The sequence below is a fragment of the Arvicanthis niloticus genome, chromosome 7, assembly GCF_011762505.2.
Source record: "Arvicanthis niloticus isolate mArvNil1 chromosome 7, mArvNil1.pat.X, whole genome shotgun sequence".
Lineage (NCBI taxonomy): Eukaryota > Metazoa > Chordata > Mammalia > Rodentia > Muridae > Arvicanthis > Arvicanthis niloticus.
Window position 1 is genome coordinate 21,419,600 of NC_047664.1, and position 24,533 is coordinate 21,444,132.

General features: G+C 39.7%; 2 protein-coding genes across 6 annotated transcripts in view; one reads left to right on the plus strand and one right to left on the minus strand.

The window, feature by feature from the left end:
* Ugp2 (UDP-glucose pyrophosphorylase 2) overlaps positions 1-7,533 on the plus strand; it is a 52,681-nt gene extending 45,148 nt beyond the window's left edge. For both annotated transcript variants that reach the window (XM_034509233.2, XM_034509232.2), the window contains exons 8-10: positions 194-436; positions 5,863-5,967; positions 7,081-7,533. In XM_034509233.2, coding sequence (XP_034365124.1) covers positions 194-436; positions 5,863-5,967; positions 7,081-7,188 — 456 coding nt within the window. In that variant the 3' untranslated portion in view covers positions 7,189-7,533. The remainder of the gene's footprint in view (positions 1-193; positions 437-5,862; positions 5,968-7,080) is intronic.
* Positions 7,534-8,077: 544 nt separating this feature from the next.
* The window catches only part of Vps54 (VPS54 subunit of GARP complex), a 76,829-nt gene continuing 60,373 nt past the window's right edge, over positions 8,078-24,533 (minus strand). For 3 of the 4 annotated variants that reach the window (XM_034509231.2, XM_034509229.2, XM_076938067.1), the window contains 11 exons: positions 23,424-23,553; positions 22,625-22,806; positions 22,065-22,177; positions 20,375-20,438; positions 18,187-18,292; positions 17,079-17,166; positions 16,466-16,587; positions 16,274-16,354; positions 14,381-14,488; positions 12,430-12,524; positions 8,078-9,457 (listed from right to left, as the gene is read on the minus strand). In XM_034509231.2, the coding sequence (XP_034365122.1) occupies positions 9,352-9,457; positions 12,430-12,524; positions 14,381-14,488; positions 16,274-16,354; positions 16,466-16,587; positions 17,079-17,166; positions 18,187-18,292; positions 20,375-20,438; positions 22,065-22,177; positions 22,625-22,806; positions 23,424-23,553 (1,195 nt within the window). In that variant the 3' untranslated portion in view covers positions 8,078-9,351. The remainder of the gene's footprint in view (positions 9,458-12,429; positions 12,525-14,380; positions 14,489-16,273; positions 16,355-16,465; positions 16,588-17,078; positions 17,167-18,186; positions 18,293-20,374; positions 20,439-22,064; positions 22,178-22,624; positions 22,807-23,423; positions 23,554-24,533) is intronic. The other variant, XM_076938068.1, reaches the window with a different exon arrangement.

Sequence of the window (24,533 nt, forward strand, 5' to 3'; positions counted from 1 at the left end):
TTCCTGTGCTTGCTGGGTGGTATACATCCGTAATTCCAGCAGTTGGAAACTGGAGGTGAGGTAGTTCAAGGTTGTCCTCAGTGCAGAGTGAGTCTGAGGCAAGTGAGTTTTTTGATGCATGAGATTGCATCTCAGCCCCAAACCCTTTGTTCCCAACTCTTCCCCGATTTCCTTTTTTCTTTCTTTTTTACAGACGTTGGATGGAGGCCTGAATGTTATTCAGTTAGAAACTGCAGTTGGAGCTGCAATTAAAAGTTTCGAGAATTCTTTAGGTATTAATGTCCCAAGGAGTCGTTTTCTGCCTGTGAAAACCACATCAGATCTCTTACTTGTGATGTCAAACCTCTATAGCCTTAACGCAGGATCTTTGACCATGAGTGAAAAGCGTGAATTTCCTACGGTACCCTTGGTTAAATTAGGCAGTTCTTTTACCAAGGTAAGTAATTGGAAAGATACTTGGAGAATTATTTTTCTCTTACTACTGACTTTGTATCCCTCTATCTGTGGTATAGCTTGAAGGAACTGATTGTAGTCTCTGCAGTTGGTCTAGAGAGTAGAAAAGAATGCTTTAATTTGTTATCTTGTCTCTTCAAAGACTGTTTTGTTTTGTTTTGTTTTGTTTTTTTCTGGTTTTCGAGACAGGGTTTCTCTGTGTAGCCCTGGCTGTCTGGAACTCACGCTGTAGACCAGGCTGGCCTCGAACTCAGAAATCCGCCTGCCTCTGCCTCCCAAGTGCTGGGATTAAAGGCGTGCGCCACCACTGCCCAGCAAGAACGACTGTTTTCACTAGTCAGAAGTTAATTCTACTTTATAAATATTTTTTTGTACTTCTACCATCTCCTAGGCAGTTTCTAGATAAGGAAATTTAGCAGCAAACTGAAATCCATAGCTTCATAAAATTAATTCTAGAGGAAGAAGCTAAGAAGCCAATTCATCAAATATATAGTGAAAGCTACAGAGAAACAAAGCAAGGACAGAGTTGGAGGTGTGTGGTAGAGGGACGGCATCGCAGACCCTGGCTGGCCACAGAGCCGTAGGGCATAAAGCTTCAGCTAGGCAGGGGTGATAACTAGACTTAGAAAACCCCACCTTAGTACAGCAGGGCAAGTTGGTGGCTAGCCTCAGAGGTCCTGCTAGGCCATTCGAGTCTAGTCTAGTCCTGGCTGTTTAGTGCCATTTGGTCTGGAGTGCAAATGAAGAATTGAGTAGAAAACTTTGGATTAGGTGGGTCCTGAAAGATGAAAAAGAAGTTTGTCCAAAGCTGCTGCTGCTTCGAGTTAGATGGAGTGGGTTCAAGGAGGATAGGAGAGTCGGAGTTGGAGATGAGCTTAAGAGTTGAAAAAATGAAAAAAAAAATGTACAAGATATACATTTGAGGGGTTCTGTTTCAGAGTGAGAGAATTTACTATATATTGATGGATATTAGTTAATCAGAGGGTAAAGTATTTGAAGGAGACTCCTGGAACAAATTCTTGACTAGCCTTGCAGAGATCTACTGGTGGAAAGACTGGCTTTGTATTTGCACAGTCCAGCCCAGCACTAGGAGCAGGAGGGTAGAGTAGTCAAGCAGGCAGAATGGCATAGTGGGGGACAAGGCCAGCAGGGGTTTGCTTTCTTAGCAAAATAGAAGACAGGAAGACAGGAAGCCTGTAGTGCTCACTTGTGATCCTTGCTCTCTCACCTGTGAGCTCAGCTGCACCCACAGCTGTAGGAACTGTGGCTCCTACCTGTCCTGTAAGGCCAGCTTCAGTTTAGAATATTCACACCTTGATGGGCTCTCCTCTTCTGAATGATGTAGAAACCACTCATCTGCCTTCAATGATGGCTGCTCATTTGTTTTCTCATTCTAAAGCAAAGCATCTGTCCTGTTCAGCTGCACTATAAAATGCTAGATTTTTTTTAGGAACATCTACTGTTCTCTTCTTCACAGGCATTTGAATGTGCAAATAAACAGGTTCTTCCCATAGAAGAAAGCTTTTAAATATAAATTGTTTTTCTGTTTTTAAAAGTATTTTTTCTGTCTCCCTCCCAACCTCATCTTCTCTTTTATTTTTGTAAAGATTTGTTTATGGGTGTGCATGTATGCGCCTTGTGTGAATTTATGTGCACCATATGCGTGCAGGGGCCCTCAGGAGGCATGATGCCCTCTGAAACAAGTTACAGAAGGTTGTAAGTACCTGATACAGCCTCTTGGAAGTGAAGGCAGGTCCTTTGCAAAAGCTAAGTTCTCTTAACTGCTGAGCTGGCCGTCTCTCCAGTCTTTTAAAAAAAGGGGTTAGTAGCTCCAAGTCCAGTTAAAGGTAGCCATGTACAAGTGGACATAGGGTATCCACTGGGCACGGGCATACTCAAAAGTGGCCTTCCGTCAGTGGCCAGGAGCTGTCAGCAGCTCTTGGGCTGTGGGATGACCCTCAGGAGCTCCTGAGTCCATGCTGAAATTTGGACTGGCCTCATCTTCTGCAGGCAGTCTAGCTGCTGTTGTGAATTCATTCCCGAAAGACATCTTTATTGATTATTTTTTGGCAATTTTATATATGCATTGTGTCCACCCAACTTTCTTACTCCCCCTGGAACACCAAATACAGCAACTTTTCCCTAAATGTTTTTTTTTCTTTTTTGTAACCACATCAGATCAGTGCTGCCTGTTGCAGTGTTGACTGCCAGTGTTGACTTGTACAGACGAATAGCCCTAGTTGTGGTCAGTTTATGGATGCAGTGACCATGCCATACTCAGAAGACAGCATTTCACAGCACTGAACCTTCCCTCTAGGTCTTGATTCTTTCCACTCACTCTTCTATGGTTCCTGGATCCTGGAGATTGGGGATTGATGTAGATGTTCTAAGAACACAACAGTCACCTGTTCTCAGCACGTTGACCAGTTATGAGTCTACATTAACTGCTGACCATGGGAAAGACAGTATCTGGTCAAAGTTGAGGGCAGCACTAATCTATGGGTATAAACATAAATATTTAGAAGGCATTTTAATAACATATTTTTAGCAATGCAACAGTTGTAGGTTCCCTCCTAGGGCCTATTACCTCCTAAACCATGGGCTTTGACCAGGTTTATGGTACGGAGCATGTGGAACAAGCCTCAAATCCAATCAGAAAACAGTTGTTAACCTCCAAAACTATCATGCCACTGTAGTACCACTGGGCACATCTTCTGATAGGTTTGTATGGTGACATTCAGAGTTTGCCATTGGGCAAGATCATTGATAGCTTTTCTTCCCCAATGGCCTACATAGCACCTTCTGGCATTTTCTGTGAAAGATATCCATCCAGAAAAGAGGAAGTTTTCAGGTCAGTTCCAGCTTGTCTGTCCATCTTACAACCAAAATGTGCTGTCTTCAGCAGCAGGATTGTACCATCTAGTTCTGGCGGGCAACCAGGAGCAATAGCAATAACCTTTGTTCTTCTGGTGAACTGTAGGACTCCCTGCCAAGAAACTCTGAAATCAGTTTCCACTCTTGGGCACTGAGAGACTATTAACCAGTATATTCTGAGGAAGACATTGACCCTTCATACAGGGTACTGGTCAGAGTAATGAGTTTCATAGAGCGTTTTCATTTATCCTTAGTTTTGGTGGATGCACCCACTCACCCTTCCTCTTTCCTGTCCCCTTTCCACTTCCAATTCCTGCTTAAACCTCAAAAAGCTCTAGCATTCCTCACCAACTTTCATAATGACACTTGCTTGTTTTGCAGGTTCATATCCTTAATACCTTTTCCATCCTTTGGCTTAAGTACTGTCTTTGTCTCTTGTGGTGATGTGTGTTGTTTGTTTTTACAGTGTAATCTGTTCTTTGGATGTGTGTTTCTTGGGGGTAGTGAACAGGTAGCTCCTACCTTTTGACTCAGTCTATTAGCCTGTGTTTTTAATTAAAATTCTAATTTGCTATGAAATTATAAAGTTAATATTGAAAATTCTGTATTATTGATTCTTGCCATTTTGTTAGGGGGGTTTATTATTTTTCCCCTCTTGCTTAGTATTATTCTAGTGCCGTTTGTTTCCTTTGGGTGGATTCCTTCAAGTGTCTCCTATAGAGCTGGCTTTTAGTAGCCATACATCCCTTTAGCATTTTTTTTTTAATCAAGTGAGGTTTTGTCTTTTCTTCAGTTATGACAGATAATTTTGTTGTTCATAGTATTTTTGGTTGGCAGTTACTGTCTTTCAGAACTTGAAAGCACTTTCTAGCCATTCTGGCTAAAGTTTTTTTTTAACACTCTACTGTTATTTCTGATAGGCCTACCTTTTATGTGACTTGGGTGGGTTTTTTTGCTTACTTTCAACATACTTTGTTCTGTAGTATATTTAGTGTTTTAATTATGACAAGAGGAGATTATTTTCTACTGTCTGAGTCCTGAATGCCTCCTGCATCAGGATTCTCTCTTTTTCCTAATTCTTCCATTAGGAATCCTTGGAGAAATGTATTTGTGACAGGATCTCACTATGTAGCCCTGGTAGTCCTGGAACTCTGTGTAAACCAGTTCTGCCTGCCTCTGCCTGTCAGGTGCTGGGATTCAAGGTGTGCCAAAAAGTGTCTTCTATGCTTTTAGAATAACCTCCTTCTATGCTTGTAACCTGGAGACTTGTTCTCTTCAAGTGCTTTGTGTATCTTGAAGTCTGCTGGTCCTTGATTATTTTTGTCCTTGTTAGGTTGTCCATTTTATCTTCAAGCTCAGTTCCTCCTGTTGATCCATTCTATTGAGATGTTCCAGAGAGCTTTTTGGTTAACTTAACTGTTTTATATGTCTACCCAGCATTTAAGACTGTTTTTCCTTATTTCCTTGTTGAATTCATTCCCTATCATCCACCACCTTGACTGTTTCGTTCAGCTCTTTGTGCCATTTAACAGACTTACTATTTTGAATTACCTGTTTGGAGTTACATCTAACTCATTTGGAAGTGGTATATTGTCTAGGTTTTTTCACACACTGGGATTTGGACTACTGGTGTTGTTTTTTAATCAGCTATACTTGATTTCAGTTGAAGTACTTGTTTGTGTTAATGCTTCTTCGGTCTAGGAGTGCCCACCATACATTATTCCCCAAGCAGGGTACTGACTGGGAGAGCCACAGCTGTCTGTTAGCCCCACTATGCAGTTATCACACTAGCCGGTTATTAGGACAAAGGCAGTTTACAGAAGAGTGGGTTTACCCCATCATGGCTTGAAGGCATGGCAGCAGAATCTGGAAGTCAAGAGCTCACCTCCTCACACACAAGCAGAGTGTGAACTGGAAGCAGGGGAGACTTGAGGCTCCAGGGTCTTAGCCCTGTGAGATACTTCTTCCATCAAGACTATTCCTCCTAAACCTCCCTAAGCAGTGACACCAGCACGGGGAAATATTCAAATACTGGAGCATATGGGGGGCATTTCTCATTTAAATCACTACAATATGATTGACTTTCAAAAGAAGAGAAAATGAGGAGTGTAAAATAGCTAGGAAGGGAAGTTGAGCTACTGTTACGGCGCACAGATTTTAGAGATTCCTAACACTATGAAAGGCTAGAATTACAAGAGGTGGTCAGCAAGGGTGAGAGGAGAAAAACAAGAAGACAGAGTAGGGAAGTGTTTGAGATGTGGCTGAAGAGTACAGTATGGACTGCCTGGTGGAAACCTAGATGGAGAAATGGTGAACAGTAATTCTGAAACATACCTGAGTAATGTTTGCACAGAAACAAAGCAACCATGAGTTATGTGTGCAAGAGCAAAGTTTAAAACCGGACATGTGGGAGAATCCTGTATCATTGGTGTGGTTGTACTTATCTGAAAGGGGAAGTCCTCGGGTCTGGATCCCTCAGGCTCTAGTTGCTTTATGTGCCACCATCTGAAATACTTTCTATGCTTCTACTTGAAGGTTCAAGATTATCTAAGAAGGTTTGAAAGTATACCCGATATGCTGGAACTGGACCACCTCACTGTTTCAGGAGATGTGACATTTGGAAAAAATGTTTCATTAAAGGTATGATGAAAGTCCTGTTTATTATGGCTTTATAAAATAGGTTTCACTTTCTAGTCCTAAACTTAACTTCATTAAGAAGTAATTTTTAGTGTGAACAGATGATCAGATCATCTGTACAGTATTTAGTACTACTGTATCCAGACACATAACCTAGTTAAAACACAACCATAACCAATACAGGGATTTTGTGGACTATAACCCTCCAGTGAGAAAGGAGACCCTAGGTGGTTGTTAAATGGAGCAGCTTTCAGAATAGAACCCTACTAGCATTGAGATCATTAGTTCACTGAAGATGACTGAAGGTAGAGAAAACAACTTCATTTATACTGAATGGTCTATTCCTGTTAAGAAAATGAATATTAAAGCTCACTACTGAAGGTATGCTTGCCTTTTCCTAATTACATAATCCTATAAAAACCCCTATGTTGATATTTCAAGTGTTCTTTTACATCAAGGCCATTTGCTTAAATGGAGATGTTAAAAGAGTATCCATGAATAATAGCATCATTGTGTATACTGCTTAACCTAGAATCTCAATAAGACATAAGAACTGTTGCCAGTAACTCATCTTTAAAAGGGGAAGGGGTAGAGCCCACCTAAACAGTGGTAACATGGTATATAATGTCATACCTGCACTGGAGAAGCAGACGGAGCATGCTAGCCAGCCCGACCTGCTGCTTTACTGCTTTGCTCACTGCCTCGTGAGCGCCAGCAAAGTGGGGGATAGATCCTCTCTCAAGAGAAGAAGTGCACGGCATGTGAAGAACACTTGAGGTCATCCTCTGGTCTCCACACAGGTTGAAGGTGCACTAGCGCACACAACAAATCCAACCCTGCATGTAATGTATGCAGGCAGCCTTGGCCATTTGTGACGCAGCCTGCACCTGCTTCCTACTTCCACTGCCACCCCTTAGGCAGGAGTCCAGAACACCAGAGTTGTGATGGCAGGACACACCATTTTCCTTGAGGTCACTGGCCTTTAATGTTTAACTTAGATTTACAGCAACTACACTGAGAAAGGATTTGAACACGAGCTTGATTTTAAGATAACTAGTTGCATGTTTCAGCTGTGATTTTTTAAAGTACAATCTCCATTTTTTTTTCTTCACTTAGGGAACAGTTATCATTATTGCAAATCATGGTGACAGAATTGACATCCCCCCAGGAGCAGTGTTAGAGAACAAGATTGTATCTGGAAACCTTCGGATCCTGGATCACTGAAATAAGCACTGTCAGATACACTTTCTACTAATTATGGGCTAAAGAGTTGTTTCTTATAATAAAATGTCCTCTAAGATTATAAAATAAGCAGGTACTTTATTTACTATGTTGTACTCTGCAGTATTGATTTTTAAAGTAGTTTTCTGCAATGAGCTTTTAGTCTAAGGAAAGCATACACAAAGCAATACTTTCCTTCTTTGATGAAAAGCTTAGAAATTAGTTCCTCTTAAAGTGCAATACTATTTAATCTCAGAATTGGGCCAGCTCTGTAGATTTTCAAGAGAAACTTCAGTGGCTGTCCCTTTGAATTGCCTTTGATTTCAAAAATAAATAATAATAATAAAATCTGTGTTTACTTGTGCTGTCTAGCGCTCACTCTGAAATGCAGAAAACAGTCTAGTACTCTTGCGCCAGTGTAAAGGGGAAGGTTTGTTCTTGCAGCTTTATTACTAGCCAGTCTTTTTTGTTTGATTTTTATTTCTAAGACTATTAGACATACCATTATTGATACTGGAACTAAACTTGAAGGTATTTAGTGTTCATCTGATTCTAGAACTGGGATACCTGCCATGCTTTACACATTTAATGAAACAGTTTTCCCAGGTAACAGTAGAGCGTATCTTTTACATCCTTGTTTCCTGGACAGTGTGTTTTGGGGGAGGAGATACCATGTCTTTAGAAGTTCCCTTTCATTAAAGCTTCAGTTCTTAACACTTTGTTGTCACTAAGAAATACAGATAACTTTTGAAATCAGGTCTGCTTATAGATTTTAAATGTGTGCCTTTCTAGTCAAGTAATATTTCTAGTTCTTCCATATTTGTTTTGAAAAGGCTGTGTGTTTAAAGTATACTGTATTCTGCATCATTGAAAAAAGTTGCCTTTTAAGTCATGAATTTTTTACATCTTTATTTTTGACAGTTTAAGAACCAATGACATACCTCTGCAATGATAAAAAAAAAAATTCCTCTTGAGAAAACAAAACAAAACAAAAAAAAAACCCCACAAGATTATTTCATTGTACATTATCACCACAAGATTAGGCACTCTGACAGATTATGCAAGGTTCTTGGTGTGAGACACAGGCACTTTCATTTGTAGAGTGCTGCCAATTCTGGATTTGAAAGTAGGCATTATAAAAGTCTTGAGATAGCTCACTCCTCGACCTTGTATCTCTGGCCCCAGCACAGCAGCCTGTATTTTAACAATTCTGTTTATCCCTGGTCTTTGCTTATATACACATCAAAAGTAACTTAGAAGCAAGAATCCAAGAGGGCCACATTTCATGTTATCTAATGTTAAAATGAGAATTCATAAGTAAGCATATTATATGAATATGTATTCTTGCCTCTGCTAGAAATGAAAAAGTAAAGAAAAAACAGAATGCTACCCCAAACCCTTCATAGGTACTTTAATAAATACAGCTATTAAACCATAGCTTTGTGTATACCACTTCTGGAAAGTATTTAAATTAGTAGTTGCATAAGTAAATGCAAATATTCTTTATAATCAGTCTTCTATGTATTTAGCAGTTTGAGGCTTTACCCAGTGACTTAACAGTGGTAGTGAAAAAGTTAAATATGCAACACACAAAACCTGAAACTTGACATTGGTCACTAAAACAAAAACTGAATTCCTAAATCCAAGCAATCAAAAGATGTTTATTTTTTATAAAGATCTGTAAAAAAATAATTTCTCAAACAGCTTTACTTTCATAGAGAAAACTTTCTACAGAGGTTGACTATTATTTTAATATTTTCAATTGTACCATCATTAAATAAGGTGGGACACCATATGAATTTCATTGCACTGGAAGAAATGCAGAGCATTTTTAATATAAAGTATACAGAGCATTCTAGGCAACTACAGCTGTGTTACAGCTATGTGTTCTTTTGGATTTGGTCCAAAGAATCCTGAGTCTGTTTCCAGAGAGAATGAAAAATGTTATAGACACCTGATCAGTTAGTTACTCCTGACTCAAGGATGCACAAGAAACGGCATTCTCTGTAGATCCCACTGGATCCAGTTCCCAACACTGGTCCTTTTCCCTTCCCCTGCCTCAGTTCACTTGGGTCCCAGGTTCAGTTCTTAGCACACCAGGCATCCAGATGTTCTTCAGAAACACATCCCGTGGTCAGATGACCGACCCAGGTCTCCTGTCTGTCATCACCTCTTCTGTTCCCAGATCTCAGCCATATTTAGATCCAGATCTTTAAGGCCTTTTAAGGCTTGAAGATTTCCAGTGTAAAAAGCTACATCTGCTGTGACCAACCTAAACAGGGAGAAAGGTATTTTTAAATATAACACTTTCTCTTCTGATATTAAAGGAGCAACAGTCAGGTTTTTAGCCTAGCTGCTGGAATTTTTTTTTTTTTTTAAATTCAGGACTGCTAGGGGTGAAAATGTTGATACTTGTCTTAGCAAATTCCCATATCAAAGATCCACTTAATACTGACTTGACAATGTTTGGAAAAGGAACCAATGCCTGTCAATTTCATGATAGATTACCTGATAAAATCGGATTTCTAAAAAGCATGAACTAAAAGAAATTAACAAATTAAACTGAAATATGACTTCAATTGGTTGTCACTAAAATATGAACGTGTGGCTACAATAAGGAAGTTCAAAGAAAGCTCGGGTTTCCTGGCAGTACTTAGACAGTAAATGAAAGCTGGGGCTTCAGGAAAGTACTACTGAGTATCAAACTTGATACTAGAGTAACTGCTTAGCATGAATAAGGCTGTGGATTACATCTTGAGCAAAACACACACACTCACAATGATCCAATTAATAAAGACTCACTTCTGTGTACCAGCTTGTCAGATTTATACCTATATCTGGAAGGACATTTCCTCTAGACCCTGAACTGAATAAGCAGGAAGTGCTTCACCTGTGTCTAACAGAAACTGAAGTATGACTTTGTTTTGCTTTGCTTTATTCACATTCCTCCCCACCCCCAATCCAGGTATGTTTTAGTATTCAGAAAAGTTTTGAAAACAAATTGTTAGAACATTAAACACAGGACAGTAGTGTATACCCGGGGAGGTGGGTGACAGGGAACAAACTCCTGGCCCTAGAATACCGGACAATCTACTCTATCACTGAGATCAACCTAATGGAAGACATGAAATTGTTATATAAAAAAACGAAAAACAAAAAACCAAACCAAACCAACTAATCATAAATTAACGTCAGCAGGGCAATGCTTTTCTCCACCCAAGGAACATCAGAGCATCTACATAAAAATTTTTGTATATGGTATGAGTGATGTAAATGATGTAATTGAATTCATTTGGGGAAAACACTTGTACTTTATAAACAGGCAAATAAAATATAGTATGTCTGGCTTCCAAGGTTGCAGTGGCTTACCAGTATAGAAGGGGACTCTTGAGAGTACACTAGTATGTACGGACACTGAGTTCTCAGCACAGTGATTCACTGACTGCCACAGGCTCCTCACAGCATCATGGCTTTCTGCTGCAACTCAGCAGATGCCGGTAGAATATATGAACTCCTACCCTAGCTGAGAAAATGCTTCCTCCCTCCCCTGACTGGTCCTGCAAGTGGCTAACAAGGAAGGTAACACTTGACAGAGCACTGAGTCTTATCTATTCTAGCCTTTAAGTGTGAGCAGTGATTTACATGAACTGCGAAGTAAACAATGCCTCTAAACTATTCACAATCCAAATCTGAAATAAAATTAATGACCTAAAGGTCATAATTTCTTCATCTATACATTGCCTGACCAGCTAATTTCACAGCAAGAGAATGGATCATAACCAGTATTTAGCTAGCAACATGATTTCGTTTAGAATATCCAATTTTCTAGTCACTCCTAGAAATAAATACTACATTAACTTTAAAGTAAATCAAGACCCACTGTGACTAAGCAAATATCTAAGCTTTAACTGTTCTATTCAGTTGGTTAGATGAGTTCAATTACAAGGGTCAGTGGGAAGCCCAACTTTGTTCTCCCTACGGAATACCAAAGTAAACCTTATTCTGATCCTTTCATTATTGCTTCGAAATTGGCTTTGAATCAAGAGGACATTAGGCACCTCTCGTTTCTAAAAGAGAAATGATAATTTCTCTTGCTTTTAGTTTAGCATTAACAATAAACAACCTATAATCAATATTCTACGTTACTCATAGGTGGTTTTCAGGCACTAGAGAGACGGCTCAGCAGTTTTGAGCACTTGTTCTTGCAGAGGACACAGGTTAGTCCCTAGCACCCACCTAGCAGCTTACAGTTATGACTCCAGTTCCAGGGCCTCCAATTCTCCCTCCCCCTTCTCTCTGATGTCCACGGGTACTATGTTTATGTGCATGGCGCATAAACAGATATTCAGGCAAAACAGCCAGACACATGTTTAAAAAAACAAAACATGAATATGTGGCATACAAGGAAATCACACTGATGTTCAGCAAGTGATGGGTGCTTTTTACTTTTTGTGAAACACACACACTTTGACAATAGAGACTAAAGCCAAGGCCCCACAGATGCAAGCAAGTGCTCTGCCACTCAACAGCATACAGCCTTGGAGGCTTATCTTCAATTCTCTATGAAAAATGGTTTTGCTGTTGTTTTTGTTTTGTTTTGTTTGGAAACAAACAAAACATCATCTTTATCACACACCTTTAGGTGTGTGGAGAAAGAGACAGGAGGATCTCTTGATTCAAAGCCAATTTGGTATGTATCCTAAGAGTCAGTCCATGTCTAAAAAACAGTTACACACACACACACACACAAAGTAAGAAAATTCAGTCATAGATAAGGTAAGTGGATTGTTTAAAATTAGATAAAAGCCAGTAAGTGGCAGAGCTAGAACTTAACCCAAACTTTATGAAACAGGATTCCTACAGTTTTTAAATACAACACTATTTCAACAATAGATTATTTTTCAGAACTCCACAAAAGGAGGCATATTTTACCCTAATTTTATATATGAGGACACTTCTCAAGTCCAGGGACCCCAGAGTAGAGCTCCAGGTTCTGTCATGACAAAGCAGCTCTGCTGGGCACCTAGAAACTAGCAGCCCACACTACCTCAAGGCGCTGAGCAGTGACAAACCTTACTAACACACAGAAAAGGGAGGAAGATATAAAGAGACATGTCCACAAAAAAACAGCATGGTTTTCTTCTTTCTCCCTAAGTATGATAACAGCAGAAAAGAACAAGAATTACAAGAAGTCAAGCAACTGAAGTATGAAGCATGTGGTGAGACAGCAGGAGTCATTCATACCCATTTTGAGGTCCTCCGTCATTTATTACATTTAAGTGTGATAACTGTTTTTTCAAGTGGAGTTTATAACTTGCGTTAATTCTTAAAAATAACATCTGAAAAAGAAAAGTAAGTTACTTAAAGTTTTCCTGAAATAGAAGCTGTAAGTATCCATTACCAATATATAAAAAAACATTCTTTTAAATCCTTGTTTTGCCAACTACTTTTACAATGCTCCTCTCAGGTACTGAGCTGTTCTTAGCTCTATGGTTTTTCTCCACAGTTGGACAAAAGCTCTTTTCCCTGCTCAGCAGTATTTCTTTGAACAATAAAATTCCCTTTGCATATATTGGGAGAATTTCTGAGGATATGTAGAATCAAAACTAGAATTAAAATAAGACACAGTCATGGAAAGTAGGAGTAGGAGAATGAGATATGACAGAGGTAAAGCTACCTTTACACTTTTAATAGACAACCTAAAATTCTAAGATTAAACTATGTTAATAGTTTGACATAATCTACTTTCCAAGGGAACAGGTATGCACCTATGGGAAGTCTAGGCAGTTGCTGGTATTCAAATGGTAGTAAGAGCATATAAGCCTGTATGTAACTCCTGGCCAGTCTCAGCAGATAAAAGCTCCCTGCTGTGGCTTTTGGGCTCTTGAATTAAAACTCAGATAGCAAATCAAGTTCAAAAAGTCAGAGATGAAGGAATCTTACTTGTTAGCTGAGAAGGCATGTAGCCTCCTCTCAGAACTGAAACATCTCTCCTAGGAGGAGTAGAGAGGCTTACTTGGCTCCCAGACTCAGAGGGCTCAGAGTTATGTACCACAAGAGCCCTCTCTACAGGTACAGAGGCAGTAACTGCATGTCCCACAAGAGCCCTCTCTACAGGTACAGAGGCAGTAACAACTGTTCAGAGAGTTCTGGAACTCCCTGCAGGATTCAAAGGTTGTTCAGAGAACTCCAGGAATACAATTTTTGTGAGCTGTCATCCAGGCTTAGATGGGTTTTTAGTGATACAACTGCTTTTGAGTCACCTATGCTCCTGTAAGTAACCCTAATAAACTCTTTAGAGCACCAGGGAGACCTGGATGGAACTGTTCCATTGGCCTGCTCCAGTGTCCTCCCAGGGGGATTGAATGATGCTTAGTGAAGTTACTGTGATTATGGAAAACCTAGAAATGCATGAAGAATGGGCATTCAAAGGGCACAACATGAGAAGCAAGAGCATGATCACTAAGAATGCCCCCTCCGATACCATTTCCATGCACACACAGACCACAGAAAGAAGGCTCTGGATAGTGAAAATCCCCATGTAAGTTAAGCCCACTGTTATACACTAGCTTTATATCCTAACACTGTATCATTCTATAACTGGGCTTCAATGAGAGCACCTAGTTTAAGGGAATTGTTTTTGAGGTTTCACGGCAGAGAAGCAAGGGCACAGTGGCATAGAAGTGCCAGGAGGAACACCTGTACACACCTCTTATTCTTATCAGAGGTGAGAGGTGTCCTCCAGCCTTTTTACTATAGATATTCATATTCATCCAGTAAGTGTTAGTGATTTCCTTATGTACGTGCTAATTTTATTCACTCTATAACTAATTTCTTCCACATCTGATCTGTACTACAATCTCAATTTATAACATGCAATTCATTGATAAGTGCCAACTCTGATTTTCACATGAACAATGTAAAGAGTGATGTAAGCAGAAGTAGGGACCTCTAACAATGGGTAACTAGAAGATCTGTTTTAGAATCTATTATTGCTGTTGTCATTGTTGTTACTTAAAGTTCTCACCTGACAGAACAAAAGATACTTTGGAATTAAAACATTTTATCCATGTGTCACTGATCCAGATCATATTAAAACACAAGATAACTGGATCAAAAGCAGGTACAAACTCCCGCACTGGAATGGATTAAAAATGTTAAAATCAAGAAGGTGGCTTTCAGAGTTACCACTCACCTGTGTTTGTTCTTCAGGAAGAAGATCAAATATAGCTTCATGCATTTTTGTCATTTGCTTACAAATATTCCTGAAACATGGGGAAGGAACAGGAGCTTTCACCTCATACTGGCAAAGGGGATAAAAAGAAAAGAGTGTTTAGTCTTCTGGACATTCCTGAGATTCATCTTCTGTGCCTTGACACATCTAACTAGTATAGGACTCAAGTCTTCAGTTGAGGCTTGCACTACCCATACAAGTCTTGACAAAGTCTTGCTCAGTATCTTCATCGACTTTATGGGAAACAACACGGCTCAGCAGCTGAGCCATACACTGCTTCCAACCTTAAACTGTTTCCTGTCTATTTCATACAAACAGCATCATACATGTGTGACTTCTGTGGCTGGCTTCTTTCACTTGATGCTTTCCCGACTCATCCTTGCTGTGACGTCCAACTGTACCTCATCCCTTTTATGGCTCAGCATGTTACACTATACTACGGGCATGTTTCCTTCACCACCGTCAGCTGATGGAACCATCTGCTGCTAGTAACTGTGCCATTATGAGCATCTGGGGAAGGGTTTTGGTGTGGATATTCCTTTTGCTCTCTTGGACATATATATGTCCAGCAGAAGTCAGTGGGTCATGTGAACTCCATGTTCTCTGAGCAGGAGGAGCTGCACCATTTCATAACACTGGCTAGTTGCGATGACTAAGCTCCTTCCTCCTCACACAAAATTATTACCTGGAGTTCTGATGTTGTTTCAAACTATGCTAGTTATAGAAGAAGTTCAGACACAGGGCAGAGGGAAGACAGCCACAGAAGATGTGCAGACATGGGGTGGTTGATTACAAGGCATGGACTGCAGTGGACTCACAGTGAGCATCCCTCACTAGAGAAAGGGGCCTTCAGACAGCCTGGCTTCACTGGGGCTGCACAGAGGATGATTCTTTTAAGTCAGCCCATTTATAGTCATTTGTTCCGGCAGCCCTAAAATGGGTAGTCCATCCCCCATAGCACTTTTTATCTCCACATTCCCTTCTGTTTACCTTCACCTTCAGTGAGCTTAACTTTATACACTATTAATTCACAACCCTTAAAATCTGCTGCCACACCAGAGATCTTCTCTTACTCTAACATTCTTCTCAAATTTCTCTTTGAATCATTAAAAACATACTGCCTTGCAAACAGTCCCGTTCCTGGCTCCCTTTGTAGCCTCTCACATCACTGCAAACCCTCTATGTACAACACTGTGCCTTCCTAGGTTTTCCCCCTCTTGACCTTCCTCTTCTCCAGCTGTCAACACACAAGGCTTCTTCATCATAGACCCCACAACTGCCCCTTTTCTGACAATTAAGAATTAAGTTGCATCCATTAATTCCAAAAGTATTATGTTGAACAAAGGGAGCCTGGTATAATAGCCTGTGACTCCATATGCAGGACCTTCTGGGAAAAGCAAACCTAAACTGAAAGTTCCCAAAGAAATGGATTATCAGTATTTATTTTTTATATGTTGAGTGCAGATATTTCATTTACTTGTAAGTTTTAAATCACCAAATTGTATATTTTAAAAGGGTGAACTTTATTGAATATAAATTATATGTCAATAAACCTGATTTAAACTGATTTCTAGCAATAACAAATATCCCGGTATGTGGCCCACTCTCGTGTGTGTCCCAGTGCATTAGTAAACTGCAGCTGTCACCTTTGTTTCTATTAACAACAGCAGAATATTGGCAACCAGTATTCATTAATACTGTCAAATACATGGCAAAATACAAAAGGTGCACCATGCACATGTGAGCGTGTCACACACACACCTATATGTCCTATACATCTACAATTCGATACAAAATGGAAAGTCACAATGCCTTAAGCTTATGCAAAGCTTTATCACTGATAAATATCATTACCTTTGATAACAGCTTATCAAACAGGCTATCCATTATCGCTACAAGCTTAGCCGATATTTCAGCTATATGGTCATGGTAATCCTGTAATGAGAAACAATGCTGCATTTTAAAGTTCTGTGAGACACACTTCCAAAAAACTGAAGGATTACAAAACACATCTGTGAAATTCCAGCAGAGAAAGGGTGACGGTACCTTGGTGATGTGATCAAAATGCCTAAGCATGCTCCACTGCTTAGGGGGCAGACGGGCTTCAAAGTGAGCCCGGATCACAGGAATGTAGTGCACGATCAACTGCAAACACCTTGAGGAGAGGGCTGCAGTTTGGGAGCAGATAAGAATGGTGACACAAAGACATCAGTAGGTTTTAATGTCATCAAATTAAATAAGAACATTTGGACTAATTATATACAGAACCAGTTATTTCACAAATGAAAAGCACCATGGCAGAAAAATATATTTCATTTTGCATTGAGAAAATAATTTGGTAATGAGCACACTGCTCTCTCACTGGGCTCGTTAGCAGCCAGAGGCCACGAGCACACCCATCTCCCCAAACCCAAACTACTTTTTAGTGCGTATTTTCCCAAAATACTTCACACATTACATTTTAGAAAGTGACGCATCCTCCATACAACTTGAACAGGGGTAACTTCCTAGAGAGTGTGCACACGTCACATTAATGCTCACTGCAACGTCTGCCACTTTACAGGCTCTTCTCTAAGCCAACAAACATCAGGCATAAGAACGACACAAAAGTGACATCATTCTAGCACCTCAGTAGGGGAGTAAATGGAAGAATTCATACCCAAGTTTTTTGTAGTAATTGTTTTTAGTCCAACAACTTGCAAAGCACCAGCTCCAAGAACTAACTGGCAACTTCTTGAATTGAAGTACTAACAAAAAAAGAAGGAAAATTATCACTTTGAGGAGTTAAGGTGTTAACTGCTCAGTCACAAAGACATCCTTCCTCTTCTCACCCTCTCATTACAAAACATGAATTTATGTTTTAATTAAATTTTTTCTTTGAAATAGCTATCACTCCATGGCGCATACTGGCCTAAGCTCACTATATAATGCAGGCTAGCAATTCTCCTGCCTCAGCCTCCCAAGTGCTGAGATTAGAGGATTGATTCGTACAATGGCTTGGTATCATGAATTTTCTGGTAAAAAGCAATTAGGATCTACTTATAAGTAGACATTTAATTAAAAAGGAGACAGAGCAGGTATACTCTCTGGGGGAGAGTGTGTGAATGAGCGGGCTCTGATTCTGTGACCTCTTGGGCTCTTTTCCCTTTGTTAGCTTGCTTTGTCCAACTTCAATGTGGTGATTTTTGTTCTATCTTTTTGTTTTGTTTTGTTTTTGTTTTTCAAGACAGGGTTTCTCTGTGTAGCCCTGGCTGTCCTGGAACTCACTCTGTAGACCAGGCTGAACTCAAACTCAGAAATCCACCTGCCTCTGCCTCCCAAGTGCTGGGATTAAAGGCGTGCGCTACCACCGCCCGGCTTGTTCTATCTTATTACACCTATTTTGTTACATTTTGCTGTTATCTCTTCAAGAGAAATCTCTGACTTGAGCAGATGAAGCCCCAGTAAGTCCCTAGCACGCATTTGAACACATTCTTGTCTGTCTGACCTGAGAGCCGAGTCATGCTCAGCACTTACCTGTCTCCAGTGCTAGTCACAGCTCTAAGGATGTTAGGCTGGCCGTGTGAGCACACGGATGTGTACAAATGAGCATGCGTGCACCTCATACCTATGCACACAGTGAATGTGGAGTGGACAGAGCATGATAATTATAAAACTCCTGCCCTAAAAAGAATTAGGCAAATGTCTTCCAAGTTAAGGATTAGTCACACTCCACTGAGTGAGCTCTTCCCACTGACTCTCAGATAAACCGATAAAGCTGTACAGACCTTCAGCAAATCTGTCAGACGGGTGAGCATGTCGGTAGTGACAGATGGGATGTTATCCACACACTGGCAATATTCAAGAATGATTCTTATTAACAGCAAGACAGTTCTAGAAGACAAGGATACTCATCAATAGTCAAATAACCAGTTCAAAACATCTATGGAGATACACCAATCTTGGTAGTTGTTTAACTTCAAAGTCAGCAAAAAGAGACTGGCAATGGATGTGTTCTCAAACTCTGTGCTGTAGAAACAACATTCTCTATATGGCATTCTGTTGTTTTTTATGATTTATTTATTTTTATTATATGTCTATAGGTATTTTGAGTATGTGTATATGTTTGTATACCGTATGTGTGCAGTGCTCACTGAGGCCAGAAGACAGTTTTGGATCACTGGAGTTTAACTGGAGTTAAAGATAGTTGCTGGCCACCAGGGGTGGCTGGGAACCAAACTTGGGTTCTCTGCAAGAGAACAAGGGCTCTTAACTGCTGAGAATTCTGTCATCCCCTCGACATGGCAATTTTAAGCAAGTCTCTACTCTACAGCAAATATTCTAACTCGAAGACAAACCAGAAACACCGAGAAAAAGACTAGCCAGTGGGTCTGGTTGCTCATGTAAATGTTAGTCTATAATTATGGCTCTTAAATTAATGAAAGGAGCTTAGCCTATATTTTCTTAGTGAAATGAAAAAGAATCTATAATACTTTAAAGAGAATATAACATCCTAGGAGTTTACTAAGTGGTCACAAAAGGTTCCCCAAAATGATCAATTATGAGTTTAATAGCAGGACAGGTCACAAATAGAGAAGACACATTATACAGGTTAAGTATAACTACAACTAAGGGAGAAAGAATGACTTAAAAGAGACCTAAATTCACGCAGCTGTTCAGAAATGAGAAATCCGTATTAAATAATTGTATAAAAATCAGCAGGATATTAAAAACTTAAATTCAAGAGAAGCATCAGGCCTTTTAGACTCATCTTGGAGGTCAGGTAGGCTCCGTATCTAGTTCAGAGTCTACTCTGGATGGCAGGCATAGCCTTTAATGAGTCCACTGCATAGCTATTAAAATCTTCCCTCAGATGAAGCATTAATCCCCCTTTAGCCAGGAAGTTTATTCTTTTTTGGCAACAGTCTTTTTTCTTAAAGAACCAGAAAACTAGCCCAGGGGGCCCATTTTACCAAGCACATGAAATGTTGTTGAATAACAAATCAATAAAGACAGCAATTACACTTCAATTGGATGGCTGAGATTAAAGGGGTTGAAGAGCTTTGCCCTTCTGAGACAAGCAAGGATGCCAGAGAATGAAAAGGAGTGGAGGGGGAGGGGGGGGGAGGGGGAAGGGGGGAAGGAAGGAGGGAGGGAGGGAGGGAGGGAGAGAGAGAGAGAGAGAGAGAGAGAGAGAGAGAGAGAGAGAGAGAGAGAGATGCTCCAGCAACTTGAACGTGACAAGGCAGAAGCTTCCAGCTTCTGAAAACTAAAACCCCCTCCCCTCTGCAGAACTCAAGTGTTCCACCAGGAAAACATATACAGAAAGAGATGATTGTACAGCACTGCACCATCGTGACGAGGTACTACTTTCCTTCTGGAGGAGCAGCTATTTCAGAAACATTAAAAAGAAGCAAAAGCAATTTTTAAATTGTTCGATATTTTAAAGACAATGGTGTACTTAAAATTTCATAAAAGGTATGCCGTACAGATGATTGTATGTTTCTAGGTAACTTGAATTAGAGATGTATTTATTCACAAAAGAAGAAAAGATCCAATGGATCCAACGATAATGGTGAACTATGCTAAATGACACATAGAACAGCAATAATTTTATTAATGCAACTGATTTCCACATTTTGAATTCTACTATCCATAAGTAAAACTACTGTGCTAGCCTACACACGAAGAAAGTTGTAAAGGAAAAAGCAGCAGGAGACTGGTACCAGGCAGTCACTGCCTGAGCCTCAGGCTGCCTCGAATATTTCCTATTACTCGAGGAAACCAGGGCTTTCCTTTCTGTGAAGCCAGTGGAGTCTCTGATAGGTAAACCATACTACAAAATAATGCAAACTAAAGAAAAATTGTAACATTTCCCTAAATAGTTTATAGCTTTTAACACTGTTCTTCTAAGACCTGCAATTCACTGTAAGGGAGAACCAGAAGACGGGCTTCAGAGACAAGTGTGCTACTCACCCGACAACAGCATACTGGTGTCCCTCGACAACAAGAACGTCAGCTGGCTTCCTCTCTTCTGTAACTAGCAAAAAGCAAACAAGAAAAATAGGAAACAAATCACTAGAGAAAAAAACTTAAAAGGGTAGTTCCTGTTTAGAACTCAGAACTAACTCATTTTTTAAACAATCATCTATTTTACCTTGGGAAGTTCTATGGCATTGTGAAGGAAGTACACTAGGGTTAGTTAGATTTAGATTTAGATTTGCAAGTACTGGCTGTATGGACTTAAGTTCTTTACAGTTAAAATTATCTGTCTCTCAGTAGTTGACTGACAGGAATAATGATTATAAACTGCCTGTCTTCTGGGCCTGGTGCATAGCAGATTCATAAGTAATTTTTTAAAAATTAGGATTAATTTAGTTGGGCTGGAGAGATGGCTCCACAGTCAACACTGATTACTTTTCCAGAGATCCTGAGTTCAACTTTCAGTAACCAGCTGGCAGCTCACAAGCATCTGTAAAGGGATCTGATGCCCTCTTCTGGTATACAGGTGAACATGCAGACAGCACTCAAACAATTAAACAAAATACACTAAAAATAAATTTAATTAATTAATTAAAAAATTTTTGCTCAGTGGCAGAACTAGCACTGCACCTGGCTACTTTTCATTGTTAACATTAGCCCTTAAAGATTTCAATACAGAAATTAATTTTCAGCATGTGGTATTTCTTACCACTATGAAACAAAATTCAGCATATTGAGGTTTAAAATAAGTGAGATCACTGTCCTGGATCAGCCAAATTAATTAGCTCAATAACAGCAGGTCACTGTGCTTTTCCTAAGTGTGAGTTTCTGAACACTCAAAGTATTTACTTCCTCTTATCTTTCCTGCAAAGACAGTTAAATTCTACGCACAATTCGACTTGGATGTAGGTCTACTTGTTTTATGATGGGAAGCGCTTTCTTTTTTGTTGTTTTTTTTTTTTGAGACAGGGTTTCTCTGTGTAGCCCTGGCTGTCCTGGAACTCACTCTGTAGACCAGGCTGGCCTAGAACTCAGAAATCCACCTGCCTCTGCCTCCCAAGTGTGATGGGAAGTGCTTTCTTAATTAACTCTCTATTCTGCACAGATGGTGAAGCAGAACAGATAAGAAAAGAATCCTGCTGTCTGTTTGCCTGAATCTGAATCCCTGCTCTGCAACTCAACCTCTTACATAACCTTGCTGGGCCCGAGCTTCTGTGTTTGTTAAAAGCCTAGTGTGAGGACCACCAATGACATAACATCTGGAAACAGCTTAAAACATCAATGCCGAGCACCAAGCAACCACTCGTTATTACATGTCAACTAGCCTTCACTTCCTGGTGCCCAGACCCATCTCTAGTGGGTCAGTGAGCATATGGATGGGACACGGGGCATCCTAACAGGGTTCTGCCAGCATATACTTATGTTCTTCAGCAAGGCCAGCACAGAGGGACAGACACAGAACAAAGTATATAGAAAACTCCTACCATAACAATGTCAAAACTGTTCACTTTCCAGGGGAAAAAATACAAGGTTAATGCAATCAGTCTATATTTATAACTTTAATCAAAAGCCCATTTTGTTTGCATAAAGTACAATGAAAGTATAAACTGCAGGAACAAGTGTGTATGCCCTTGTCTCGTCATCAGTGTAAAGCTGGAGGAACAGCGTGAGAAACTACACATACCTGCTGGCTTTTTTTCAGGTAGAGCAATCTTTCCATCTGCTATAGAGTCAACAAGATCCTGAAATTCGGCGGGAACATCAGCCTGCTTCCAGCGCTCATTGTCCAAGAGGAGGCTGTTGAAAAGGAAGGAGAGAACGGTAAGCTTTAGCATGCACATTCAGGAACAGTCCTCGGCTAAAAGCAACAGGAGAAAAAAAAGGCCTTGCGAGGTGATAGCACTTAAGTGCTGGACATCAGGATAAACTGGAACCACCCATTAACACAACTAATACCTTTACAAGGTGGTTTTGTTTATTTTGTTTTGTTTGTTTTTTTTGTTTTGTTTTTTGTCTCTTAGCCTAGCCAAAATTAGCAAAGAAAAACAATTTAGTCAACCCTGAGAAAGAGACATTCATGGGGATCGTCCGATATAGACCTCAACAAAGATAAACATTCTAATTCCATCTGAAAAGAAATGCAATCTTACTTTCCCATTCGGAGGAATTTTGTCTATGATCAATGTATTACCCTTAAATCACAGCTGTTCTGTAAAGGAAAGCACAGAAGGGGCCCCGTGCTACCTGAGCTTGGTCCGCCTCTCTTCATGAAACCTGTTCACAAACTTATTTGCTTGGCTCTGAAGGGCCCCAAGCAGTGACGTGCTCTTCCTCCCACAGATCTGCTCAGTGTCCACTATGAACGTCTCCATTAATCTCGAGAGCGCTATGAATTCTGTGGAATTCAACTTTTCAAGGAAACCATCCTAAGTTTTAAAAACATCAAATCATGACAAAAGTTAGTATAACACAAAAGATGTAGGAGCTATAAAACTGACACAGCTTAGTAACTGCTAATGTTATTTTATTTTCCTAGTATGTTATATCATATTAGTTATATTTATGATTAAAAACATTTATACTTCAGCTGAAATTTCCCCATACGTTAGAATCCAAAACTTGGAACATACATCGCTTAAGATTTCTAAAGTTAGTTATCACTTTATAACACAGTAACTCAAATATATTCAAGTTATCCTATATATTTTTACAATACTACACTTAAATTTTATTAACACCTTTTTGTTTGTGTGTGTATGTGTGTGATATAGATTCAAATTATTATGGTGTTATATTTTTAAATAAGCCTTTTAAATAAACAATTAATTTGAAAAATGGTTTTATAATTTTCCATTTCTATTTTCTAATTATTTGACATCCCAGCAGCTCCTTAGAAGACCACAGCAGTAATACCAGCAATTTTTCAAGAGTTAAAATAGTAAGACTGTGACAGAGCATAGGTACAGTTACATATAACTTGGATCTCTAAAGTGACACTTTGCATAAATAGAAAAGTCTCCAAGACTTTATGAAAATGAAATACCTTTGCTCTTGACATGAGAAACCTGACAGCTCGATCGTGGCACACATCTGAAGCCTTGCACAACAATTCTTGGATGTTATTTGCTAATTTTCCCAGCTCCAAGTCAGTTAGTCTCATGTCGTCGCTGACTCTGAAGATGATACAATAAGATGTAATCAGGAAACACAGTATTCTCCACATGTGACGTATCAAAGACAGAGAACTCACATTTGTGGAAAACATTCTGGGCTACTATACATTTTTCCTAAGTTTTAATGGTGCCCAAGGTAACACTTCATAGGCATAACTTTTTTGCTGTACTCGTCCTAACACTTAACTCACCCTCCAGCTGCAATCTGCAGACATTAGAGCAGAAGAACGTGTTCTAGCTTAGGGGGGAGGTGGCAGCTGTGCAGGAACAGCTGTGCAGCACACTGAGAGGAACGCGGTGAGGAGGGGAGGGCACTCACAGAAAGCAGGTTCCTTCTTCCTGTGATTACAAGGTATTTAGTAGCAGAGGACTTACAGAACTTAAGTGCTAAGCACTGGAACGATGACTACAGCGTGGTCCTTAAGGACGCTGTATTAACCAGTTGTGTTTATATTTTGAGGGGAAATGTAAGATTTTTCTATTTTTAAATATTTCCATTCAAGAAGTATATTAAAAGACCACTGAGCTTGGCAGTGGTGGCACACACCTTTAATCCCAGCATTCAAGAGGCAAAGGTAGGCAGATCTCTGAATTCAGAGACAGCCTAGTTAGTATACAAGCGAGTTCCAGGACAGCCAGGGCTATACAGAGAAACCCCGTCTCAATAAGCAAAAATAGAAAGAAAGAAAGAAAGAAAGAAAGAAAGAAAGAAAGAAAGAAAGAAAGAAAGAAAGAAAGAAAGAAAGAGGGCGGGCCACTTATTCTATGCCAACAATTCAATTTAGCATTATTATAAGCCAAGTTAATTGCCTGAGTCACTTACAAACCTTTAGACTGAATAGGGCAGTTTTCACGGTTATTACTAGTAGGCTCAGATTTCTATTACTAGGTTATGATATTGAAAAAAGTTATTTATTATCCTTCAAAATTAAATACTAAACCTATTTACTCATGCCTTAAAATAACAACACGGTTAATAG